The sequence below is a fragment of the Mixophyes fleayi genome, chromosome 10 (genome assembly GCF_038048845.1).
Source record: "Mixophyes fleayi isolate aMixFle1 chromosome 10, aMixFle1.hap1, whole genome shotgun sequence".
Classification (NCBI taxonomy): domain Eukaryota; kingdom Metazoa; phylum Chordata; class Amphibia; order Anura; family Limnodynastidae; genus Mixophyes; species Mixophyes fleayi.
In genome coordinates this window covers 33920929-33943225 of record NC_134411.1, presented here as the reverse complement: position 1 = coordinate 33943225, position 22297 = coordinate 33920929, and the positions used below count along the sequence as shown (strand labels likewise).

The window sequence follows — 22297 nt, the reverse complement described above, 5'->3', positions numbered from 1 at the left end:
ATCTGAAAGGGATCTTTCCAGTCCTGATCTGTATCGGAAAGGGATCTTTCCAGTCCTGATTTATATGTGAAAGGGATCTTTCCAGTCCTGATTTATATGTGAAAGGGATCTTTCCAGTCCTGATCTATATCTGGAAGGGATCTTTCCAGTCCTGATCTATATCTGGAAGGGATCTTTCCAGTACTGGTCTATATCTCAAAGGGATCTTCCCAGTCTTGATCTATATCTGGAAGGGATCTTTTTGCCCTTCCAGATATAGATTAAGAAAATTCAAGTCCTTTTGCACAGTGAGGACGTCTCTCAGCTCAGCAATCAAGTCCCCTAATATGCTGCCCGCTCCACCCTCCTCTCTTTTGTTTAATTTCAATAATTTTCCACAAAAGCAAATCTCATTTGTGCTCATTTCTGCTACACATGGATACTCTGCTCTCATCAAATACACACTTTTAATACTGTCCTACCTACTTTTCTATATTAAAACAGGGAAAGTTTTCTCTATTTTTTTTTTACCTGAAATAACATTGCTGAGCATTTAGATTGGATGACTGTTCCAGGATGCTGCTATGTCTGTTCTACACCTAATACACCTGATCATCAGCCGCATGATGCAGAGTGACATCTCAGGCAGGTCTAGGAGTACAATGCACCTTCCAGCAGCTGTAGTGACGTTTGTTAGAGAGCAGACCTCCCTCTTCCCTGGAGAGCTGCTGAACGAGAGCAGCAACCAGTGATCACACATCAGACTCAGCTCTCCAGGAACTAGGACAAAGCTTCCCCCTTACTCTGGAGCTGGCAGGGTCTAGATGCCCAGGATGGACTGACCTTGTCACCCTGACCCTAAGCCACAAGCTGAAGGCTGCCTCGGGGTCTTCACAGGTCACAAGATGTTCCCAGACTCTATCATAGCCATGGGGGCTACCCTAGGCACTGCCACCGGCATGCTTGCCCTGTGTGGACTCGTGTGCTTGTGCCAATGTGCAAAGAAACGGAAGATGGCACCAGACAGCGGAGGAGACACCCCGGTGACCATGTCCAGTGTCCTGCAACCTGGGCAAGTGGTAAGTACTTGTAGGTCACTGCACTACTTGTGTTACATCGGGGCTTCCTAACCTATGTGTCCCCATCATCCACTAACTAATATATACTAATTGCTTTTCTCCATTACTTGTCTATTATTATATTTTATAATGTCCTCATTTCCTATTTATTCTATTTTGCAATTATGTAGTTCATTTGTAGACAGCAGCCATGGAACGGTCATATATTAGTAACTGACTGAAGTTATCTGACAGACATAATTCGGGTCCAGAGCACAAAAGGTTAAAGATCTTTGGGTTGTAGGACAGCAGGTCTGGGTGTGGATGGGGCAGACAGGTAGTGATTCAGTTTTATGCAAACGCTACAAAACAATATAGGACATTCAGCAGGTTTAGCAGATTATACACGATGGAGATATCCCCCACATACCACAATGAATGAATGACATACTGCAGACTTTATGTTCAGTTAACAATCTGTTGATCTGAAACACAATCATGTTCATACATGTAAGAGTTTGTGAGATCTAAGGTCGTCTTCACGTCTGTGACCTCATAAGGACGCGTTAAATAAACCAACTAACATCTTCTAGCTGCTTTTATCTAATTAGAAATTTCCATCCTGTGGAGCTGGCAGAGTTGTCGCGATTTCTTTGCTCAAAATGCTGTTATCTGCTGCAGAACCTCTTGGGTACTACAATGACTGTCAAACATTAATATGCTTAAAAAAAATCACACATGAATCAAGCACAGTGACTGTTAAACAGTCACTGCCCAAAGCTTTTGGTTCTTTTAAACAATATACCAGAGGATATTTAGTGCTGACCGTCCCCCAGCTTGTTAATTGCATTCATGTCCATCTGTCGTGTTTATTGCTGGTGGATTTGATTAACGGCTATGTGTGGTTGTCAGTCAGATGTCGGGATGACATTAAATTTACATTATACTGAAAAAGGAGATTTATTGTGTAAATAATATAGATTCTGTAATATATGTTCTTTTTAGTTTTTAAAGAAAAGGTGGGTATTCCTATGTCTGAGATACTCTTTGTTTGAAATTAATTGCTTTTAATTGCTTGGTAAAAGGAAAACATTTTCTCCAGTTTACTCTATTTGAGTGTATTAGAAACGTTAAAAAACTGAGTGTTCTGCATTATATTTTCTCCTGCGCTGCTCATCATCTATGGGGGGCACCTTCTTAGAGAGGTACCATAGACATCCCCCAAAAGGCACCGCCCTGCACACAAGTCTATTCAATGTCACTTAAACCACCACAAAGCCATGTGTCTCAGATGGCCAGGTTTCCATACATTCTCACTGGGACAAAAAGTTCTGATTCGTGGGTTGACAGGACGGTCCCACTTAAATCAGGACAGTTTATAGGTAAATCTATTAAAGGTCCTATCTCAGCTATATAATGGGTATGTTATATTTAACAAATGAATGGACATTTAAATCATTTATACACACACAGAGTACTAGATGTTTCCCTCTCTTCTTGTGTTTATAACATCCCAGGAAGAGGAGGTGCGGATTTTGCAAAAAGTTGTCTCTCTCACTTTTAATAGTTGAGTAACATCCAGTTCGATTGTCTCACGTATGCGTCACTTTGTCAAGTCAGCACTGGGAGTCGTAGCTTTTACTATATGAAAGAAGAGGTTCAGATATTATAAAAAGCACAGATTTCACCTTTCTTAGGTGTATATTGCACCTAGTTCACAATTGAGCTCTAGAGCACCTTGTTTACCAGTACACATTATGTTTATATTATATATTTTTGTGTCAATTTGCACCAGATTGTTTGTTGTTTAAGAGACATCACGGTGTCTATGCTCTGTCCTCGGGAGATGTATCTGCAAACTTGACATCTGCTTATGTAAAAGATTAACTGGAAGGCACGAAACGCGTCGTATTATAGAACCAATCTCTGTGGGTGAAAAAAATCAAGTTCATTTGCTGGGTGGAATGGCTGAGTATTGCTACATAGAGCAAGGAACACCCCTAAGAAAGGCCTCTGCATCCCTTTATCTCATTTCAATAATCTTATGCTGAACTATTGTGCTACAATGGTTCCTGCACTGCTCCATAGAATTATAGACACCTATCTCATACATAGCAATAAATGCTATCACTTCGCCCATCTCCTCCCATTGGCTGGTGCAAACAACTGCCTCCCACCAACCCGGCCATCTTTCCCTGCAAACTCATGCATTTAGGCAAAAAAGATGCGCCTTCACAAAACGAAACGCGTTGTGTCTTATGCATTGCGTCTCTTGCTTTTCCTACGCTGTTTCCTCTGCAGTACTTTGCAGTTGGCTATACATACAAAGCAAGAATAGATACTGAGAAATGTCTCTGGTATACTAGCAAAAGAAGTTATACTATGCGGTTGTCAGCATCTGCACTGCAGAGCGGAGAAGTTAAAGCTAAGCTTATGGTAAGAGTTGCAGAAAAACTTGGACAAAAGTCCAGCACTAAGAGTGTCTGTCTGCTTAGTACTTTATGCACAAAGATGTATATGTCACTCAATTACCCCAAAACCTTCTATATTGTGCTTAAGCCAATCAGATATTCCAAGAAAAGATAGCACGACTGCCATTCCTGCCTGCTCCTCTTCAGAGAACTTAATATTGCGCAGCACTGTCACTCACATCAGTCCCTACCCCATTGGAGTTTACATTCTAAATTCCCTAACATATACACACACACACAGGTCCATTTTGTCAGAAGCCAATTAGCCTATCAGTATGTTTTGGGAGTGTGGGAGGAATCTGGAGCACCCGGAGGAAACTGACGCAAACAAGGGGAGAATCAAAGTCATGACTCCTGTCAGCCAGCAATTCTAACCACTGTGCTACCTTGCACGTAAGTTTGTCCAGCACACGTCTGGGTGTACACTTATACACTTATGCACCTACGTTCTCGGCAGACACTTTTACAAAAAAAGAGGCAGAGTACTTCCTGGCTCTGGGCAGTGGGTGATTACAGGCAGAGCACCAGTCCCTGGCAGCTGGTAATTACAGTGCTATCAGCAGTGATAGTGGAGGCCATTGGTTTCCATACCTTTGGTGTTCCAGCAGGTTGGTTGAAAACATTGAGAAAAGTCTCTGATCTTCGTTAAGTGAAGGAAGTGGCTCAGGGAGTTAGTAGCCAGATTATCTACTGGTGGTGATAGTGGAGGTCCAGGTTTGAATCCCTTATCTGCCTTCTCTTTTAGCACTTTAATGTTGCAACAGACTTGTTGAAGTCATTGAGAAAAGTCTCTTCATACATTCAACAAATGTTCTAGCTCAGTGTCTCTGCTGATAGGTTCTGTGTTTATAGGTAAGATGGATTCTCTGGTTTGATTCCCCACCCAGCTATCATTTACAGCTCCTTTGATTTTGCTGCAGGCCCCTTGATATCATTGATAAAAGTCTCACTGCTGCTAACATCCTGTACTGGCTTCTGTGGCTCGGTTGATTAGTAGCCAGATCACTGACTTTGATGGTGGAGGTTCCTGGTTTGAATCCCCCAGACAGGCATGATGACCTTCCCTATGTCATTATCCTGTTCAGTGGGTTCTCTCCTAGTAGTCCATTGTGTAATCTAAAGTCTAACATTATTTAAGAAATTGGCTGGTGCCAACAAAAGTGGAACAGCCAAAGAAGGGTTTAAATTTTTTTTTCTATCTCCTGTTTTCCCTTCTTGGATCCTCCACCTACCACTAATCTTCCCTTCTTCCACAGATTCAGACTGTTATTGTCAGTTGAGCACTTTACTGCTTTCCACTGACTTATGCTCTCAGACCATCATCTTTCAGGTGAGGGGGATCTCTCTTAATGTCAAACTGCCACATCCAACAAATAACATATGAAGGGGGATTTGAACCAGGATCTCAGGCATCTATTGTAGGAGAGCATCTGACACCAAACCATCTGAGCCAACAGATGGTCTAAGTAAGCTGAGAGACTTTACTAGATGTCTTCAATGTGTTGGGTGTGAAATCCAAGATAAAATAAAGCCATAGCTGTTTGAGAATTTGAACTAGGAGCTCAATAATGTCTGTAAGGAGAGACCCAGGATACTAGTTCACTGACTTATGTCCTCTGTGTGAATAAAGTCAGACTGTCTTTCAGGTGAGGGAGATCTCTCTTACTACAGGTCAAGGCTTTTCTTAGGTTCATAATACAAGGTAGTTAAAATAACCCTGTGTGGGGGTTTGAACCAGGGACTGCACCATTAGCTATCAGGTAAGAGGCTGGACACTAGTCTAATGAGCCAACTGGTCTGGTTAGCATACTGGGAGACTATGCTCTATGTAATCAATCAGCCTGGAGCAACATCTAAGCTGCTGTCTGGTGAACATTAAAAGGACCTCAGCATCTATCAGCTTTGCCTAAAGAAGGAAATGGCTCAGCAGGCTAATAGGCAGATTATCTATTGGCAGTGATGGAGAAGTCTCTGGTTTGAATCCCCTGTCTGGATTCTTTTTCGTACATTGAATGTTGCAGCGACTGATTGAAGAAATGTGTTAGTTACCTCAGTTGACTGTAGTGAGGTACCCATGGACAGTCATAGTAGGGGCCTTGCTGTGAATCTCCTTAGTGACTTCCTTTTCAGCACATTTAATGTTGCAACAGTCTTGATGAAGTATTTTTATCTCTTCAGCACATGTACTGGCTTGGTGGCCTAGTAGACAGAACACATGTTTCCTGTGTGTATGGCTACTCTGGTTCAAATCCCCACCCAGGTATCATTTACAGCTCCTTTGATTTTGCTCCAGGCCCCTGGATGTCATTGATAAAAGTCTCACTGCTGCTAACATCCTGTACTGGCTTGTGTGGCTCGGTTGATTAGTAGCCAGATCACTGACTTTGATGGTGGAGGTTCCCGGTTTGAATCCCCCAGACAGGCATGATGACCTTCCCTATGTCATTATCCTGTTCAGTGGGTTCTCTCCTAGTAGTCCATTGTGTAATCTAAAGTCTAACATTATTTAAGAAATTGGCTGTTGCCAACAACAAAAGTGGAACAGCCAAAGAAGGGTTTAAATTTTTTCTATCTCCTGTTTTCCCCTCTTGGATCCTCCATCTACCACTAATCTTCCCATCTTCCCATCTTCCCATCATTCAGACTGTTATTGTCAGTTGAGCACTTTACTGCTTTCCACTGACTTATGCTCTCAGACCATCATCTTTCAAGTGAGGGGGATCTCGCTTAATGTCAAACTGCCAGATCCAACAAATAACATATGAAGGGGGATTTGAACCAGGATCTCAGGCATCTATTGTAGGAGAGCATCTGACACCAAACCATCTGAGCCAACAGATGGTCTAAGTAAGCTGAGAGACTTTACTAGATGTCTTCAACGTGTTGGGTGTGAAATCCAAGATAAAATAAAGCCATAGCTGTTTGAGAATTTGAACTAGGAGCTCAATAATGTCTGTAAGGAGAGACCCAGGATACTAGTTCACTGACTTATGTCCTCTGTGTGAATAAAGTCAGACTGTCTTTCAGGTGAGGGAGATCTCTCTTACTACAGGTCAAGGCTTTTCTTAGGTTCATAATACAAGGTAGTTAAAATAACCCTGTGTGGGGGTTTGAACCAGGGACTGCACCATTAGCTATCAGGTAAGAGGCTGGACACTAGTCTAATGAGCCAACTGGTCTGGTTAGCATACTGGGAGACTATGCTCTATGTAATCAATCAGCCTGGAGCAACATCTAAGGTGCTAACAAATTTATATAAGAGGTACTCTGAGCACCTATGAGTCTGCAGTCTACATCACCAAACAACCAGACAGAATAATATATGAACACAGGATTAAGTGTAGATCAGGGCACTGACCCTAGCACAATATTACTAAATATTCCTATGACTATGGACCTAGTGGAATCAATTTGAAAATTGTCCCATTCAGCATGAACTGAGTTATCTACCGTGCATCAAATTATGGATCCGTAATATGGATGATATTATAGTATACAAATTTCAGATGAAATATTCAAAACAGCACAGTGGTGTCTGATTAACTTAAACTATGTAATTGGGTTCTCTCCTGGTAATGATAATGTGGTACCTTGTTTAATGCCCAGTCAGGTGGTCTTTAATTCTCTAGGATGTTGCCTCTAAAAGTGCCAGTTATGGAATAGTCTATCTCCTGTTTTTTACTTGACTCTCCAATTTTCACAGGTCTACTCTATTCTCATTGTTGCCAGATTCCAACCAGGACCTCTACTGTCTGTTGAGAACTTTACTGCTCACCCACTAACCTATGTGACGCCTTTCTTGGGTTTGTTTTTAACATGGATCGTCCAATTGTCACTAGTGTAACTTTTTCTCAATATTGACATATTCAAAGCAGACACTTTACTGCTCGCTCACTATGATACACTCTCAACGTAAATAAAAACATACAACCCATTAGACTCTTCAAGGTTATCAACCAATATACTAAGGGGGGGTCAGAGCCAGAGCCTCAGCCATCTATTGGTAGGACAGCACCTGTCTGTTAGGCATCTGAACTAATGCAGGGTGCAAGCAGAGAGACTTTTCTCTCTCTTTTGTCCTCAACAAGACAGGTGTGAAATCCAAAGTACAAAAGTCATAGATGTTGGAGGATTTGAACTAGGACCTCAGTAAGCAGAGAAACAGGTCACTAGTCCACTGAACTAGCTCATTCTTTGCTGCAGGTAAGAGACTTTTCTTAGTGTCATAATGCATCCTAAAATGTAGCTAAAAGAAGCCTGTCTGGGGGATCAAACCAGGGGCTCCACCATAGCCATAGTCCGGCGGTTCCCAAAGTGTGCGCCGCGGCTCCCAGGGGTGCCGCGGCGCTGTCACTGGGGTGCCGCGGGCCAGCCCTAGAGAAAAGAAAGCAAACAGAAACACTTACCAATCCGCGCGGCCCTAGGACCCTGCAGCCTCCTCTCTCCCGCAGCTGTCACTGAATATCGACGTCAGTGACAGCTGCGCGAGAGAGGAGGCTGCAGGGTCCTAGCGCCGCGCGGATTGGTAAGTTTCTGTTTGCTTTCTTTTTTTCTATAGCTGGCGCCTGGCGCGGGGCAGAGGAGGGGGCAGATGGCAGAGGAGGGGGGCAGATGGCAGAGGAGGGGGACAGATGGCAGAGGAGGGGGACAGAGAGCATAGGAGGGGGACAGAGAGCAGAGGAGGAGGACAGAGAGCAGAGGAGGAGGGCAGATGGCAGAGGAAGAGGACAGAGGGCAGAGGAGGGGGACAGAGGGCAGAGGAGGGGGACAGAGGGCAGAGGAGGGGGACAGATGGCAGAGGAGGGGGGACAGAGGGCAGAGGAGGGGGGACAGAGAGCAGAGGAGGAGGGCAGATGGCAGAGGAGGGTCACAGCGTGAGAGAGGGCAGAGGAGGGTGACAGCGTGAGAGAGGGCAGAGGATGGTGACAGCGTGAGAGAGGGCAAAGGAGGGTGACAGCGTGAGAGAGGGCAAAGGAGGGTGACAGCGTGAGAGAGGGCAGAGGAGGGGGACAGAGGGCAGAGGAGGGGGACAGATGGCAGAGGAGGGGGACAGAGAGCATAGGAGGGGGACAGAGAGCAGAGGAGGAGGACAGAGAGCAGAGGAGGAGGGCAGATGGCAGAGGAAGAGGACAGAGGGCAGAGGAGGGGGACAGAGGGCAGAGGAGGGGGGACAGAGGGCAGAGGAGGGGGGACAGAGAGCAGAGGAGGAGGGCAGATGGCAGAGGAGGGTCACAGCGTGAGAGAGGGCAGAGGAGGGTGACAGCGTGAGAGAGGGCAGAGGATGGTGACAGCGTGAGAGAGGGCAAAGGAGGGTGACAGCGTGAGAGAGGGCAAAGGAGGGTGACAGCGTGAGAGAGGGCAGAGGAGGGGGACAGAGGGCAGAGGAGGGGACAGAGGGGCAACGTGAGAGAGGGCAGTGTGCCTGGATGCAGAGGGGGCAGTGTGCCTAGTTGCAGAGGGGGCAGTGTGCCTAGTTGCAGAGGGGGCAGTGTGCCTGGATGCAGAGGGGGCAGAGTGTATGGATGCAGAGGGGGCAGAGTGTCTGGATGCAGAGGGGCATTTTTGCATACAACGAAATAAGTATTTCTGTCGTGACCTAAATACTTATTACAATTTTTTGACCCAACTACTTCTAAAACAGGACTGCTCAGTAATTATTTTGGAGGGGTGCTTTGAAAAAATTTGGAGACTCTAACGGTGCCGCGAACTGCAAATGTTTGGGAACCACTGACATAGTCTATTGAGCTAGCAGGTTTACTTAACATCCAAAGGAGACTATGCTCAATGTCATCACCCAGCCTGAAGCAACATGGTAGTAAGAGAGAACACACCTAGGGATTTAAATAACAAGCTCCACCATCACAGCCAAATGAGTACCTGACTTCTAGACATCTCCATCATAACCAGGTGAGTACTGGGCAACTAGACAACTAAGTTAGCTTTTGCCATCAGTGTTTCTGTATATTTTGGATATGCCTAAAAATGAAACCAATCTTAGGACTCAACCAAGGACTCAGTAAATTAGGTTTAAAGGACTGATTTTCAGAACTTTTAAATCACAATAAATAGCAGCCCCATAGAAACCTATGGGGATTACTTTTGCTTAAATAACAGTGGGACCGCAGCAGATAGCGATCCCCTAGCTATAAACAGAGGGGTACTTAAATTTGCAGAGGTCCCCTGCAAAACGGCAGTTTTCGGGGGGTTAGGGGCTTGTTAAATAGACCCCTAAAAACTTGTTAGTTTCACTCACAGCTCAAACTCATTAGTGGAAACTCATCTTACAACCTCAAGACATCGAGTCCCACTTTTAAAACACTTGGGTTCCTGAAAACACCCCCAGCGCACCCCAGAAAGCAGCACCCCACACATGCCAACGGGCATCGCTGCCACTTGCACTTAAACAGTGTTATATAAAAGTTTCCTACTCTATGCTGGCCTAGGTTTTTTTTTTTTCAGAATAAATATGTGCAATATTTTTATCTATCCACCCCCTTCCAACACACCCACAACCATATCTGCAAACTACAAACAAATTAGGAACAAATCACGCCTCGGGCCCGGGGTGCAGCATTTGAACCTGGAAAAACCTTTTTGTGCCGCGGAGGAGATGTAAACTGCACAACGTGATATTTTAGGGTTCTGAGAGCGGCGTGGCTACAATACGCAGCGTAAAATGGAGCCGGCCTATACGTGCGCGCAGTATGCAAGAGCCTGGAGTACTTGATCAGTTTTTGTATCTGTACCCCTTGCAGTCCAAAGTCTGCACCTGGGAAACAATTGCACCTAAGTCTAAACTGCACCGAACTATAATTCAGACCCTAAACTGGAACCAATCTGGAGTACAATGTGTTTTCCTCCCATGATACCACGTTACTACATTGTTTACTATGTCATATGGAGAACATAGTTAAGTGCATGTTAAACGAGTACATCTCAATCTTTTTGTGGGACACAAGTTTCCTCTCTGAACCCTATAGAGCAGTGTTGGCTAGCCTGTGACACTCCAGGTGTTGTGAAACTACAAGTCCCAGCATACCCTTCCAGCAATAAGCTGCTATATATTGGCAAAGCATGCTGGGACTCGTAGTTCCACAAACACCTGGAGTGTCACAGGTTAGCCAACACTGCTATAGAGCTATTACATATTTATAGACATCTACATTGCAGAACGTCTGTAGTCATGTTCTAGATAGCCACAAGGGGTCATGTAGGGCACTGGATTATTAATGTTATATCGTGTACGCAGCAGGACTTTCATAAGTAGACTTTGGGCTACTTCGTTACCAAGCAACATATTCAGCATAGGTGACAGCTCTGAATGGGTGAAAACTGTAGGAGAGTGTAGTCAATTTTGCTCACATACCTTGTTAATGTAAGATTTTGGCAGCGTACCCATGTGTTGCCTTACTGACATGTTCATTTAACTGTTTCACTGTGACATAATACATTCATTTTTCGCCAAAGTAAAAAAAACGTTCAGGTGTTGCACTAATTTTACCACTTACTTGTAGCCGACAATGAATGATTTAGGTGAGGAGGGGTCCAATTTTAAAACTAGCCCAGAATATATATATATATAACCTATGAGAAAATATTCAAGTATATAAAGAGTTCTGGTCCTTCCGTGGCATTCGTGGGCCCTTGGTTTAAGCCACAGTAAGCCACTGTCTCACAAGTTTCACGTTGATCAGTTCACATAAGAGTGGGCAACAAGTGATCTCCCGGTTCCTCTGAGTTAATTACACGGGGGCAGTTGGGATTTCTCTCGCTCCTCACAGATTTACTATTTGCAAGTATAAAGGTTTATAAAAAAACAAAACACTTGCACCACTGGGGAAGGACTGGGGCAAATGTGTCCCTCTGTTGTTCTTGCTCCATGTTATCAACCCAACCTAGATCTCTATTTCTCAAGGGTCTTGAAAATAATTCCACTTATACCGGGAGGGAAAAAAACCAGGAGAATTCTGACTGTGGTGGAGATTGACCTATAATCATCAGACACATGTTTCATGTTTCCAGTATGAGGACACTTTGTGATTCATAACTTCAGGGCTTCTCTCCTTAGTGTCTCCCCCCAGCTTCCTTTCCTCACCCTTTTAACTTCTCCCACAGATGAACGTTTATAAATGCACCGAGCAAGTCCGGCCGCAGGCAGAGTTTCGCTTCAATCACATCATCTCCACCAAGGAGACGTCTCCGGAGATCGTTAATTGCAAAGAGAGCGCTTTGAAGGTGACAGAAAGCGATGAGACGGATGCAAATGAGGCCACGGAACACAAACCTGTGGGCACCATCTCAGGGGGTTTGGTCTCAGGTACCAGATCAGTAACTACTTCTTCAGTTCTCGGAGATATTAATAGTCATTTATTAATCTGTCTGCAACGAATGTCATTGCACGTGTGTAGAAGATTTGCACATAAGATATATTCTCTCTCCTTCTCTCTTCTATCTCTCCTTTTTATTAATTTTCTTGGCATTTTCATTTACAGATCAGTTTGTGAACCCACCACTGTCTGATACTGAAGATGTTGAGAAGCTAAACAGTTTGCATCACGTTCCCAAACTACGCTACTCTCTGGGGTACGACCGTCAGACAGCGGAGCTGTGTGTATCGTTCCTTGAAGGTAAATCTCTTTATATAGGCTACAAGGTGAAAATCACACGATATATTACTTACTGTCATGCAGATCAGGAAGACTGGATAAAAGCAAGTATTGCTGCCAATCCTGTAGCTTTGTAATAAGGAATATACAGTGCTAATCCTATAGCAGGCAGGATATACTGAATGTATGGTCTATGCACAGACTGGGGTAAGCCTATAATAAAGTGAATGTAGGCAGCTATCTCAGCAGCAGGATTTTTGGGATCGACTCAGTCTAAGAAGCCTAATTGTCTTTTTTAAAAATCCTTTAATCAACACAATTTATGAGTTTTAAAAATGTAAAAAATATTTTATAACATTAGACATTAAAAATGCTTCATTCAAATAATAAGATTTGTATTGGTTATTGACACCCTGAGATGAAGGTACATGTTTCGCTGTGTTGAATAGGCTGCCCAATCACTGTCAGTAATCCTTTGTTGCATAGGGTGAAATGGGGGGAAAAAAGCTTATCGACCAATAGGGCATTTCATCCTTTGATAAATCGGTCCCTAAATTACTGATTTCCTCCTTGATGGCCGATCTAAAATAAGTATGACAGAGAAAAGAGTGAAGCTCACCAGATCGCATTAAAAAAAAAAAAGATACACAGGGCATCAAGTAACTGAAACACTAAGAGAATAGAAATGCGGATATAATACTATGCACGGATTGTACATATAACAAATAGTGCATTAAACTGGAGGAACTTAGTTTAGAAACGCTTATTTTTTTGTGTGCAAAATTCCAAATTAGTGATAGATACCTTGTAGGTAGATCTAATAATGTCTTCTGATGTTCACACAGCTCAGTATAATAAATGAGATGGATTAAAGCGGCAACAGGACCCCTAAAATATCTGCCTTACAGCAAATAGCATTTTTTACAGATTATATCATAAGAATTAAAAGTTATATCTGACTTCAGCGCGGGATGCATTGGTAGTCAGGAGGAACAGCCCTGAAATATTCTGTACATGAATAAAAAAAACAAAACAGTGATAATGTGTATTTTTCCGTAATTAAGCGGTAGGTGTGATGCTGATCGGTGAGGAGGATTCTGGGAGTCACTGCTATGTCCTGGGCACTTTGAATACGCACCACGGCCAGACCGAGGCGCAAACAACACTTATGAAAAGGACGCCGCACACGGTGTGGGAGGAAGCTCTGCTATTCCCGCTGCAGGAGGCGGATAGAGCGGAGGCCACACTGACCCTCACTCTCCGAAACTGTGATCGCTTCTCTCGTCACCAGGTGGCTGGAGAAATTACCCTGAGCCTGGCTAACGTCGGCATCCCCTTCGGCACAGCACGTTGGGTGGATCTCAAGGCTCCCGAAAAGGTGGGTACAAGATCATTTCCCTTTATTTCAGCATCATCATTTATTTATAAGGTGCCACAATAGGAGCTAGAGGGAGTAGTATCACATGGGAGTACGACAGGCTGTAGGGAGGGATGAGTTTTGAGAGATTAAAGGTTGAGGGAGAACCTGCTAAGACAAGGTAGGAAGTTCCATGAGTGAGGAGCAGCACGGGAGAAGTCTGGTAGGTGGGAGTGAGAGGTGATAATCAGAGAGGAGGTGAGATGCAGGTCACAGGCAGATCTAGGAGGGTGTGAGGGAGAGTAACACATGACAAGGTCAGAGATGTGTGTTGGTCGGGGCTATAAAGGTGCGGGTGGGCACCTTGAATTGAATTATGGAGGTTTTAGAGAGCCAGGGTAGGAATTTGCAGTGTTACAGTGGATGTGGTATAAGAAGCAATATCACTCTAATAGCGGTTTGTTCCTGGGGCAGATGGGTGAGCAGAAGACCAGAAAGGAGGAGTGAGAATGGGGTACATTCTGATAATGTTTATTAGGAGGAGACAATGTGAGGGACAAGTTGTTTGGAGTAAAGCTGAGGGCACGTCTGCACCATGTAAGCGGGCGTGGGGTAAATCTAATGTCGTCAGCAGTGAGGGAGAATACAGGGGAGACGCTGGAACGGAGGGAAGTCCATGAGCTCAGTTTTGGACATGTTGAGAATGAGATAGCATTGGGAAATCCATTTGATAGTGGAGAGGTAGCGACGAAACATCCAAGACAGGGGCAAACGCAGGATTTGTAGAGGGGGGTTTCCACACCACGCAGCCAGTGGGCGTGACCAGCATGCATGGGGGCGTGGCTATAACTTTAGACAGTGCTTGGCTGCTCTCCAACTCTTCCTATCTACATAAAATACATGGACAATGCTGCGTGCACTACTGTTAGGTGCACGCAGCTCTCCCTTTTCAAGCAGAGCTGTGTGAAGTGGGGGCAGGGTCCAGCCACATAAATTATAGTGTCCCAGGCTTGGGGGGGGGGGGGGTTCCAGGCACTAGGAAACCCTCCCTCGGTTTGCCTATGCAGGGGTGAATGGAATGGATAGCCGAGAAGAAAAGAAATTAGCTAATGAGACAAATGAGTAGAAGTGGAGACTGTGCCAAATCATGTAAAACAGTTATAGGACCGTCATCCCCACTTACCTTGTTAATTTGGCTGCATCAGTAGTCAGAATTATAGATAAACCATATACCCCATACTGTTGACTCTCTGTCTATACCCATGTTAGCATTACTTATAAGTTGTTATAACTCGATTATTATTTCTATGATGGTGCAACGCTAGCACAAGGTGTGCAGTATCTGTTCCCAAAATACAAAGCACAGTGACTGGCTGAATATTATGGGAATTAATAAAATTGAAGGGCTGAAGGTTTCCTATAATAATTTATTTTACATTGACTTATTCTCTGTAGTATTTGTTACCTCCATAACACGTCCGGCATTAGAAGGGATGTACTGTGCTTTAATGCTCAGAATAGCTTCCTGCTGTGCACTGTGCGTAATTAACACAGAAGGGGAGAGCTGAATTTCCAGCCTTTAATGAAGAAGAACATTTCAATATAAACTCATTAAAAAGTAATCACGTCTGATGCAGATTATATTTAGTATCTGACGTCGCAATCCATCTGCTCCCTGCAAACGCAAACATTATATCTCTCTCCCTCCTACTGAGCAGCCTTTAATAAACCCTGGAACAGATAGACGTTGTTTGTAGCTTCTAATAGGAGAATTGGGAATGATTAGATTTTTATCAGGAATAGTTAACCCACGATCCATCCATATTGATATTAAATGTGATGTGGTTGAAATTCCCACTTAAAGCGTTTTAGTTAAATATGCCCACGGTGCTTTAAATTCAATTTGTATTCTCCAATTGACTGTAAGATAGTTTCCAAACATTGTTCTTCACTTATTTGCTCCCGTATGGGGATAAGACATATTCTCAGCAGGAGGAAGGGTTAACAGTTACATTGACTAAAACCTGGGAATAATAAATTTGCAATTGTCATGTTATCAAGTGCGATCAGATCACCCAACTTGGAAAGATCCAGTTTTCAGTGCTTGAACCAAGTTCTATGAGTCCAAATTGGTGCAGTTGGCTGAGGACCATTGATGTCCATCACCTGTTGTACCAGTTGATGTAGCTTTTGTGCCCACAAACATGTCCGAACAGCATCAATTATATTTTAATAGAAGAATATATTTAGAAATATAGAATGATGATAGCAGAAAGTAACTAACTGGCCAGATCTGTGTTTATTGTAAGTGATTAAAATACCTTTATTACCACGTCTGCTGAACGTCTGTGTCTAGGATCTCACTTTCTATTCTTTAAAGACGTCCTCCCAAACACACGTTCATATTAAATTTCCTGCCCCTTCCCCCTAGTATTTGAGTTGTAGGGATTCATGACCATGGTAACTTCCGATTGCGGCATACTCACCCCCTGGCATCTAACAGTGGCACAAAAAGAGGGATAGGGTGGGTACAAAATACCTGGACCTCCCCTGGGGCCTTGAAGTGACAGATTAGGACTGGATGGAGTCCACCACACTATAGGCTGGGGAAAGTGACTGCATCTACCAATAGCCTGCTATTGTTCTGTGTAGTCACACCCCCTTGAGGCCTAGGGGGACCCCGAAGAAGGGCCCGAGATTACTCTCGATAGCTGTAATTGGTGCTCTTACCGTCATATGCGGTAAGAACTGAATTTCAACATACGTCTGCCAGTGGCTGCAGGCATGCTAGCCATTGCAGAGTGCCGGGATGGGGGCTAATTATTTCCCAAATGGTGTAGGTCCCAAAAATCGTACCACTGCCATCCTGACACTTGGAGAGGGTTTAAGTCCAAAACCAAGGGGCCCAATTCATAGGCAAACCGAGGGGGGGGGGGGGGTCTTCTAGTGCCTGGAAACCCCCATCCAAGAATGGGGCACTGCATAATTGAGGTGGCTGGACCCTGCTCGCGCTTCACACGGCTTAGCTTGAAAAGAGAGAGCTGCACCTAACAGTAGTGCACGCAGCATTGCCCAGGTATATTATAGGGATAGGAAGAGTTGGAGAGCAGCCAAGCACAGTCTAAAATTATAGCCACGCCCCCATGCATGCTGGTCACACCCACTGGCGACGTGGTGTGGAAACCCCCCTCTACAAATCCTGCCTTTGCCCCTGCAATTCCTAAACTAACACTTAAAAATGTACTTATTGCTATAAATTAACATGATTGTATTACCTTGGCAGCTGCTTAGTACTGAGTATCGAAAAATATCCAGACTGACGGCGGTCATTTAATCTGGCACCAAAGGACATTGGGAGGGGTCATCCCACTGCCGTAGTGACTGTTCAAGCAATCCTGAATATTCCAACCTCCATATTGGTACAAAACAGCATGAAGGCTAAAAATGGGAGATAATAAAAACAACGCTAACCAAACAGATGTGCACTGAAACACAAGAAATAAAATAATTAAAATCGACAGTAAGAGAGGCAAAGCATGTGCCACACAGGAAGTACAATCCTAGTATCTATCGCCCTGTGCAAAACAATGTAATAATATTATATATATATATATATATATATATATATATATATATATATATATATATATATATATTTCATATATAGGCTCTTCTATGCAAAAGTATGGCTCAGACTACGACCCGCGTTACCCACCGCCGTCAATAACACATTATTACAAGGTGCAAAGTGAAAAGAAACCATTTCACATAGAAACATAGAATGTGACGGCAGATTAGAACCGCTTGGCCCATCTACTCTGTTAATTTTTTAACCCATGGTAACCTCAAACCCTATTTGATCTTTTATTCTTTATAAGGATATCCTTAGGTCTATCCCAAGCATGTTTAAATGCTCTACTGTATTATCCTCTACCATCTCTGATGGAGGATATTCCACTTATCCACTACCCTTCCTGTGAAGTAGTTTTCCTCACATTTCCTCTGAACCTACTTCCCCCAGTGTCAGTACATGTCCTCGTGTTCTAGTACTTCTCTTCCTTTGTAGAATGTTTCCCTCCTGCACCTTATTATAACCCTGGATATATATGAAAGTTTCTATCATGTCCTCCCGTTCCCTTCTCTGCTCCAAACTATACATATTAAGGTCTTTTAGTCTTTTCGGGTCAGTTTTGTGCTGTAGGTCATGCACCATGTTAGTTGCCCATCTTTGTACAGTCTGTAATGTATTTATATCCTTCTGGAGATACGGCCTCCTGAACTGAACACAGTATTCTAGAGGAGGACGTACCAATGACTTCACCTTCTGATAAATATACACCCAAGTCACAACAGCAAGAACCACGTAGACTTTGCATGAAAGAGGTTACGGACATTTAGCAGCTCTGCTATTAACACTTATGTCAGGACAGTCTGCAAACAGTCACTGGTTACAGAGCACGGATCTAAGGCCCCCTCCCAGGATCTACATGTCCTAGTTTAGAGCGGAGACGTCCGCCTGCGTCATAACGTCCCCTGGAGAGAACGGCTGCAGATCATTCCTGAATCACTTGTACAGAGAAAGGAGGGGGCTTTGTGTAGCTATTTATAGACCTGTTCACAAACTGCCGTCCTCCGAGTCCTCCTTCCTTCCCAATATATATATATATATATATATATATATATATATATATATATATATATCCTAGTGTCAGAGGTTTCACAGATAAAACAAAAGATCTTGCATTATAAAACACAGCTCGGCTCTATTGATCAAAATTAGAGCCCTTTAGTTATAAATGTTGCCAGGTGGGACATCAAAATAAAATACATTTATTCTATAAAATGTTTACGTTATGGATGCAGAAAACAGTTATAAGCCGGAGGAGGGAAAATTCAAAGATCACTGGTCATTCCACACACGTGTTTAGTCCCACAAGCACATCATTTTGACCCCGCCCCTAAACGATTGTCAAATTTTTGGCCAATTACAGCAGGTGCTGTAATAAGATGACGTGATATTTTTGTAATTAGGACCTGCCACTTATCTATTGCGGGGGCAAGAACTGGGAGGTTGCCCTGCTCTCCCAGAAGCCCGGGAGGTCTCCCAGAAATGCGGGAGTCTCCCGGACATTGCAGGAGAGTAGGCAACTATGCGTTAAAGAAAAGCAGCTAATGAATCTCTAAAAACTGAAGTGTCTTTTACATTTCTGTCTCCATTCCTGAAGTCATGTTGTCTTATCTGTCAGTTTTTCATTAATCTTGGTCTTCATGAAAATGGCCACCTCCATAGACATCAATACATGGACATAGGACACAATTTCTGAACTGTGTCATCATGTCACAGATGGAGAAGCCAACCACGTCTTGTACTGGCTCAGCATCAGGGAGAATGCCAGACTCTTCAGGGAGTGAGGGAGATCACCCCTATTTCAGGGAGTCTCCCTGACATTCAGGGAGCATTGGCAAGTATGCACTGCACTGGATCGTCTCCCAGAAATACAATATAAAATGACATACATTAGTACTAAAGTCAATTTTTTTCCCACTAATGTTCAGTAATAAATGGCCCGAGAAGCTAAGTTGAGGTTAATCTGGATTAGTTTTATTTTTCACAGGACGCGGACTCTGCCGGTGAGGTTCTCCTATCGATGAGTTATCTCCCAGCTGCCAATCGTCTCATTGTGGTCTTGATTAAAGCAAGAAATATTCATTCCAATCAAAAAAATGATCTTCTGGGCAAAGGTATGTTTTTCTCGTGGGTATAACTAGAAAATATCGGGCCCTAGGCTCATAGTTACAACGCCTGTGTTGTTTGGCAGTGTCGCCAATTCAATAGGAGCTATTGGATTGGCCCTATAGATCAACTAAAATCCTGAAAGTATCAGTCTAATGTCATTTCCTGGCCCTAAGTTGTCTCTACGCTCATGACTAATATTTTTTTACCCACTAGATCATCTAGACAGAAGATGGGCATTGGGAAAATGTACATACACATTATTTTTTTTAGACTGGGGTTCACAAAAATAGTCCACAGGTTAGGTTCCTGGCTCTCACGTTGGCTAGTCTTGTCAGGGTGGAGGGATTGAGAGGAAGTGATGATTGTATAACACAGATGTCACATTGGCATTTTAGCCCCTATTGAATTGGCGAGAGTGCCACAAAACACAGGTGTTGTAACTATGAGCCTCCGTAGCCGGAGATCCCTTCATCTTCTACCTATCAATGAGAAGTGTTCACCCACCTCTGCTGGGCTGGTACTTTGGGTTTTTCTGGCTCATGGTCAGGTGACACAAAGTTTGGCTTAGTAGAGACAAGAAAAGTACTCTTCCTAATGCCTTCATTTGGACTTAATACAGCTCTAGATCTATGTGGGCAGTGTGGATGGGGATTGGGCAAATGATTAAAAAGTTGTAAGTCCTTTATGTACATAATATTGCATGCGCTTAATTTATGGATCAATGTTTGTGTTGCCTCTGTAGATCTCTACGTTAAGGTCACTCTCCGGCACCAGACACAGAGGCTCAAAAAGAAACAAAGCAAAAAGGCCAAACACAAGATAAATCCAGTTTGGAACGAGATGATCATGTTTGAGGTTCCACCAGAGCTACTGAGAGAAGCCAGCACGGAGATCGAGATGCTCTACCAAGATCCTACCGGGGGCCCAAGTCGTATCCTGGGATCGTGCTACCTAGGCTCAAATTGGACTGGTTCAGGGAAAAGTCATTGGCAAGAAATGATAAATAATCCCAGGAGGCAAATAGCAATGTGGCACCATTTACTCCCGTAAGATGGGCCATCGTCTACGTGCCCATTATCAGATCACTCGTGGACCAGTTTGTTTCACAGTCAACATTTCATCCACTAAGAATCACGGCCGTTATTCATGGACCCACCTTGCACATTGTTAACACAAAGTTCCATCAGTAGAGAGGATCAGTAGAGAGGAGTTCCACAAGTATCGGATACAACTTCAAATGTGGGTCATGAAACCAGAAACAGGGAACCTATTGCACAGGACTGGAGTCAATATGGTCCACAAAGACCATACTTATGAAATAAGTAAACTAGAAGGTGACTGATGGAATCAGAAGAGACGAATAGGCATTTAGAGTTGAGGAATCTTGCATCCAGGAGCTGTAAGACAACATTAAGCTCCTAACTCCAGGCTGTCTAGAATGTTTTCTCCAAACTCAATGCCAGTGCTCGTCAGTGCCTGCAATTTCGCCAATCACTGCTATAGCGATATAAGTGGCCAGCAGAGACCGGATGAGAGATGGTAGTCCTCAAACATTAGGTGCTATCAGATTAACTTATCAACTATATTATATTCTGTCTGATTCAAGGTAAAACGAGAGATAAGCATTCCGCCCAACGATCTGTTCCTGGGGCAATGCCAATTATTGGGCTGATGGTATGATCTTCATAAAATCCAATCACAAATCTTTTTACTGGATCCATATAAAAACATGGTCTATAATATAAATTTTAGAGGGTATAAAATAGTGGTGCACAGAAAAATCAGCCGAGATTCCTAATGTAATGGCTGGAAGCCCCTTAGAGTTGCTGTGCTAGATCTCCCAGGCTCCGGTGAGGCCCAAGCAGAACTGGAAGTGATCGGTAGTAGTCCCGGCTTATATATAAGTGCCAGGACCCTGTTAGATAGAATGACTGGTGGGACCTTCACCAAAAAGTTCTATCATGGAAAACACTTTAAATGAATCTGGACAAAATAGGCATGATAGGAAATTTAATGACAAATAACGTTCTATAATGCTGATGAAGAAGTGGGGACAAAAAGGAGAAAGGTTTAAAAAAAGTCCTGTCCAAAACTTTTTTTTTTCATTAATTGAAGCTTTTTTTTTAATCATTTTTGCTGGATCCATGAAACTTATTCATCACCTCCCATAAAGTGAACAGACAACATGAAGGTATCCCCTTTTTTGTAGTCTATATTTCCCCGAGACATAAAGGCACTTGGGGGAAGATTCAATTGCCGGCGATGTAGTGTGGGAAACTGTGCTGCCCACATTACGGTAGGACTCTCCAGTCATTTGTACTTACACTTCTATGGAGTGCGAGGATAAATGTGCCGAGATTCCAGCCATAATACCGGCGCGAGGTGTCTCCACAAACATTCCGGAGACACCTTGTGCCACATTGAACGGTCTGTTCTTCCTTCTATCCTGACTTGGAACAAGGAAGTCCTTTGTGTATTTGTACATCTTCAATATTATTGAACCTTACACAGAACGCAAATTCAGGCACCATAATGATGCAACACCCATTGTACATGACACATAACTTCTTAATAAAAATGGCAAATGAACCCTGTACATAGCACCCTGTACATAGCATCAGTACTTGTATATAAATAAAATGCAAGCCATGTTGCCGATTAATATAAAGTGATTTTCCAATTGAAATACACTGTACCAAATCCCTTTCCAATGATAGTGCCTCCCACTGGAATCTTCGCTCTATATAGCAGGGTCAGGCACTCACATATCGCTTGGACTTCTGTCCATTATCTTCAGTGTTAGCATTCTCTGAAATAGGGGTCTATTTATGACCCTTCGTTTTTTTCTGTAGAAACCTTTCAATCCTCATCGCATAGATGCGGATTGAAAAGTTTCTCATATGTATTAAAAATCAACACAGGAACAGCCGTTCCGAAAAACGGCTGCTCCTGTGAAGTCTTACACTTACCTAACACTGGATTCTTCTCTTTTCCTCCCTCTGCGGTGCCGATCGTCCCTCTTTCAATCCCTGTGCGCATGCGCCGACCGGTAAACTCGGGCATGTGCACAAAGATCCCTGTCTGCAGGA

General features: G+C 43.5%; 1 protein-coding gene across 1 annotated transcript; it reads left to right on the top strand.

The window, feature by feature from the left end:
• The first annotated feature begins 424 nt into the window (after window positions 1-424).
• Window positions 425-21802, top strand: SYT13 (synaptotagmin 13). The gene is made up of 6 exons (XM_075188357.1): window positions 425-1058; window positions 11624-11825; window positions 12001-12135; window positions 13179-13492; window positions 19087-19213; window positions 19951-21802. The coding sequence occupies exons 1-6, from the start codon at window positions 885-887 to the stop codon at window positions 20256-20258; spliced, it is 1260 nt and encodes a 419-aa protein (XP_075044458.1). The 5' UTR covers window positions 425-884; the 3' UTR covers window positions 20259-21802.
• The last annotated feature ends 495 nt before the right edge of the window (window positions 21803-22297 follow it).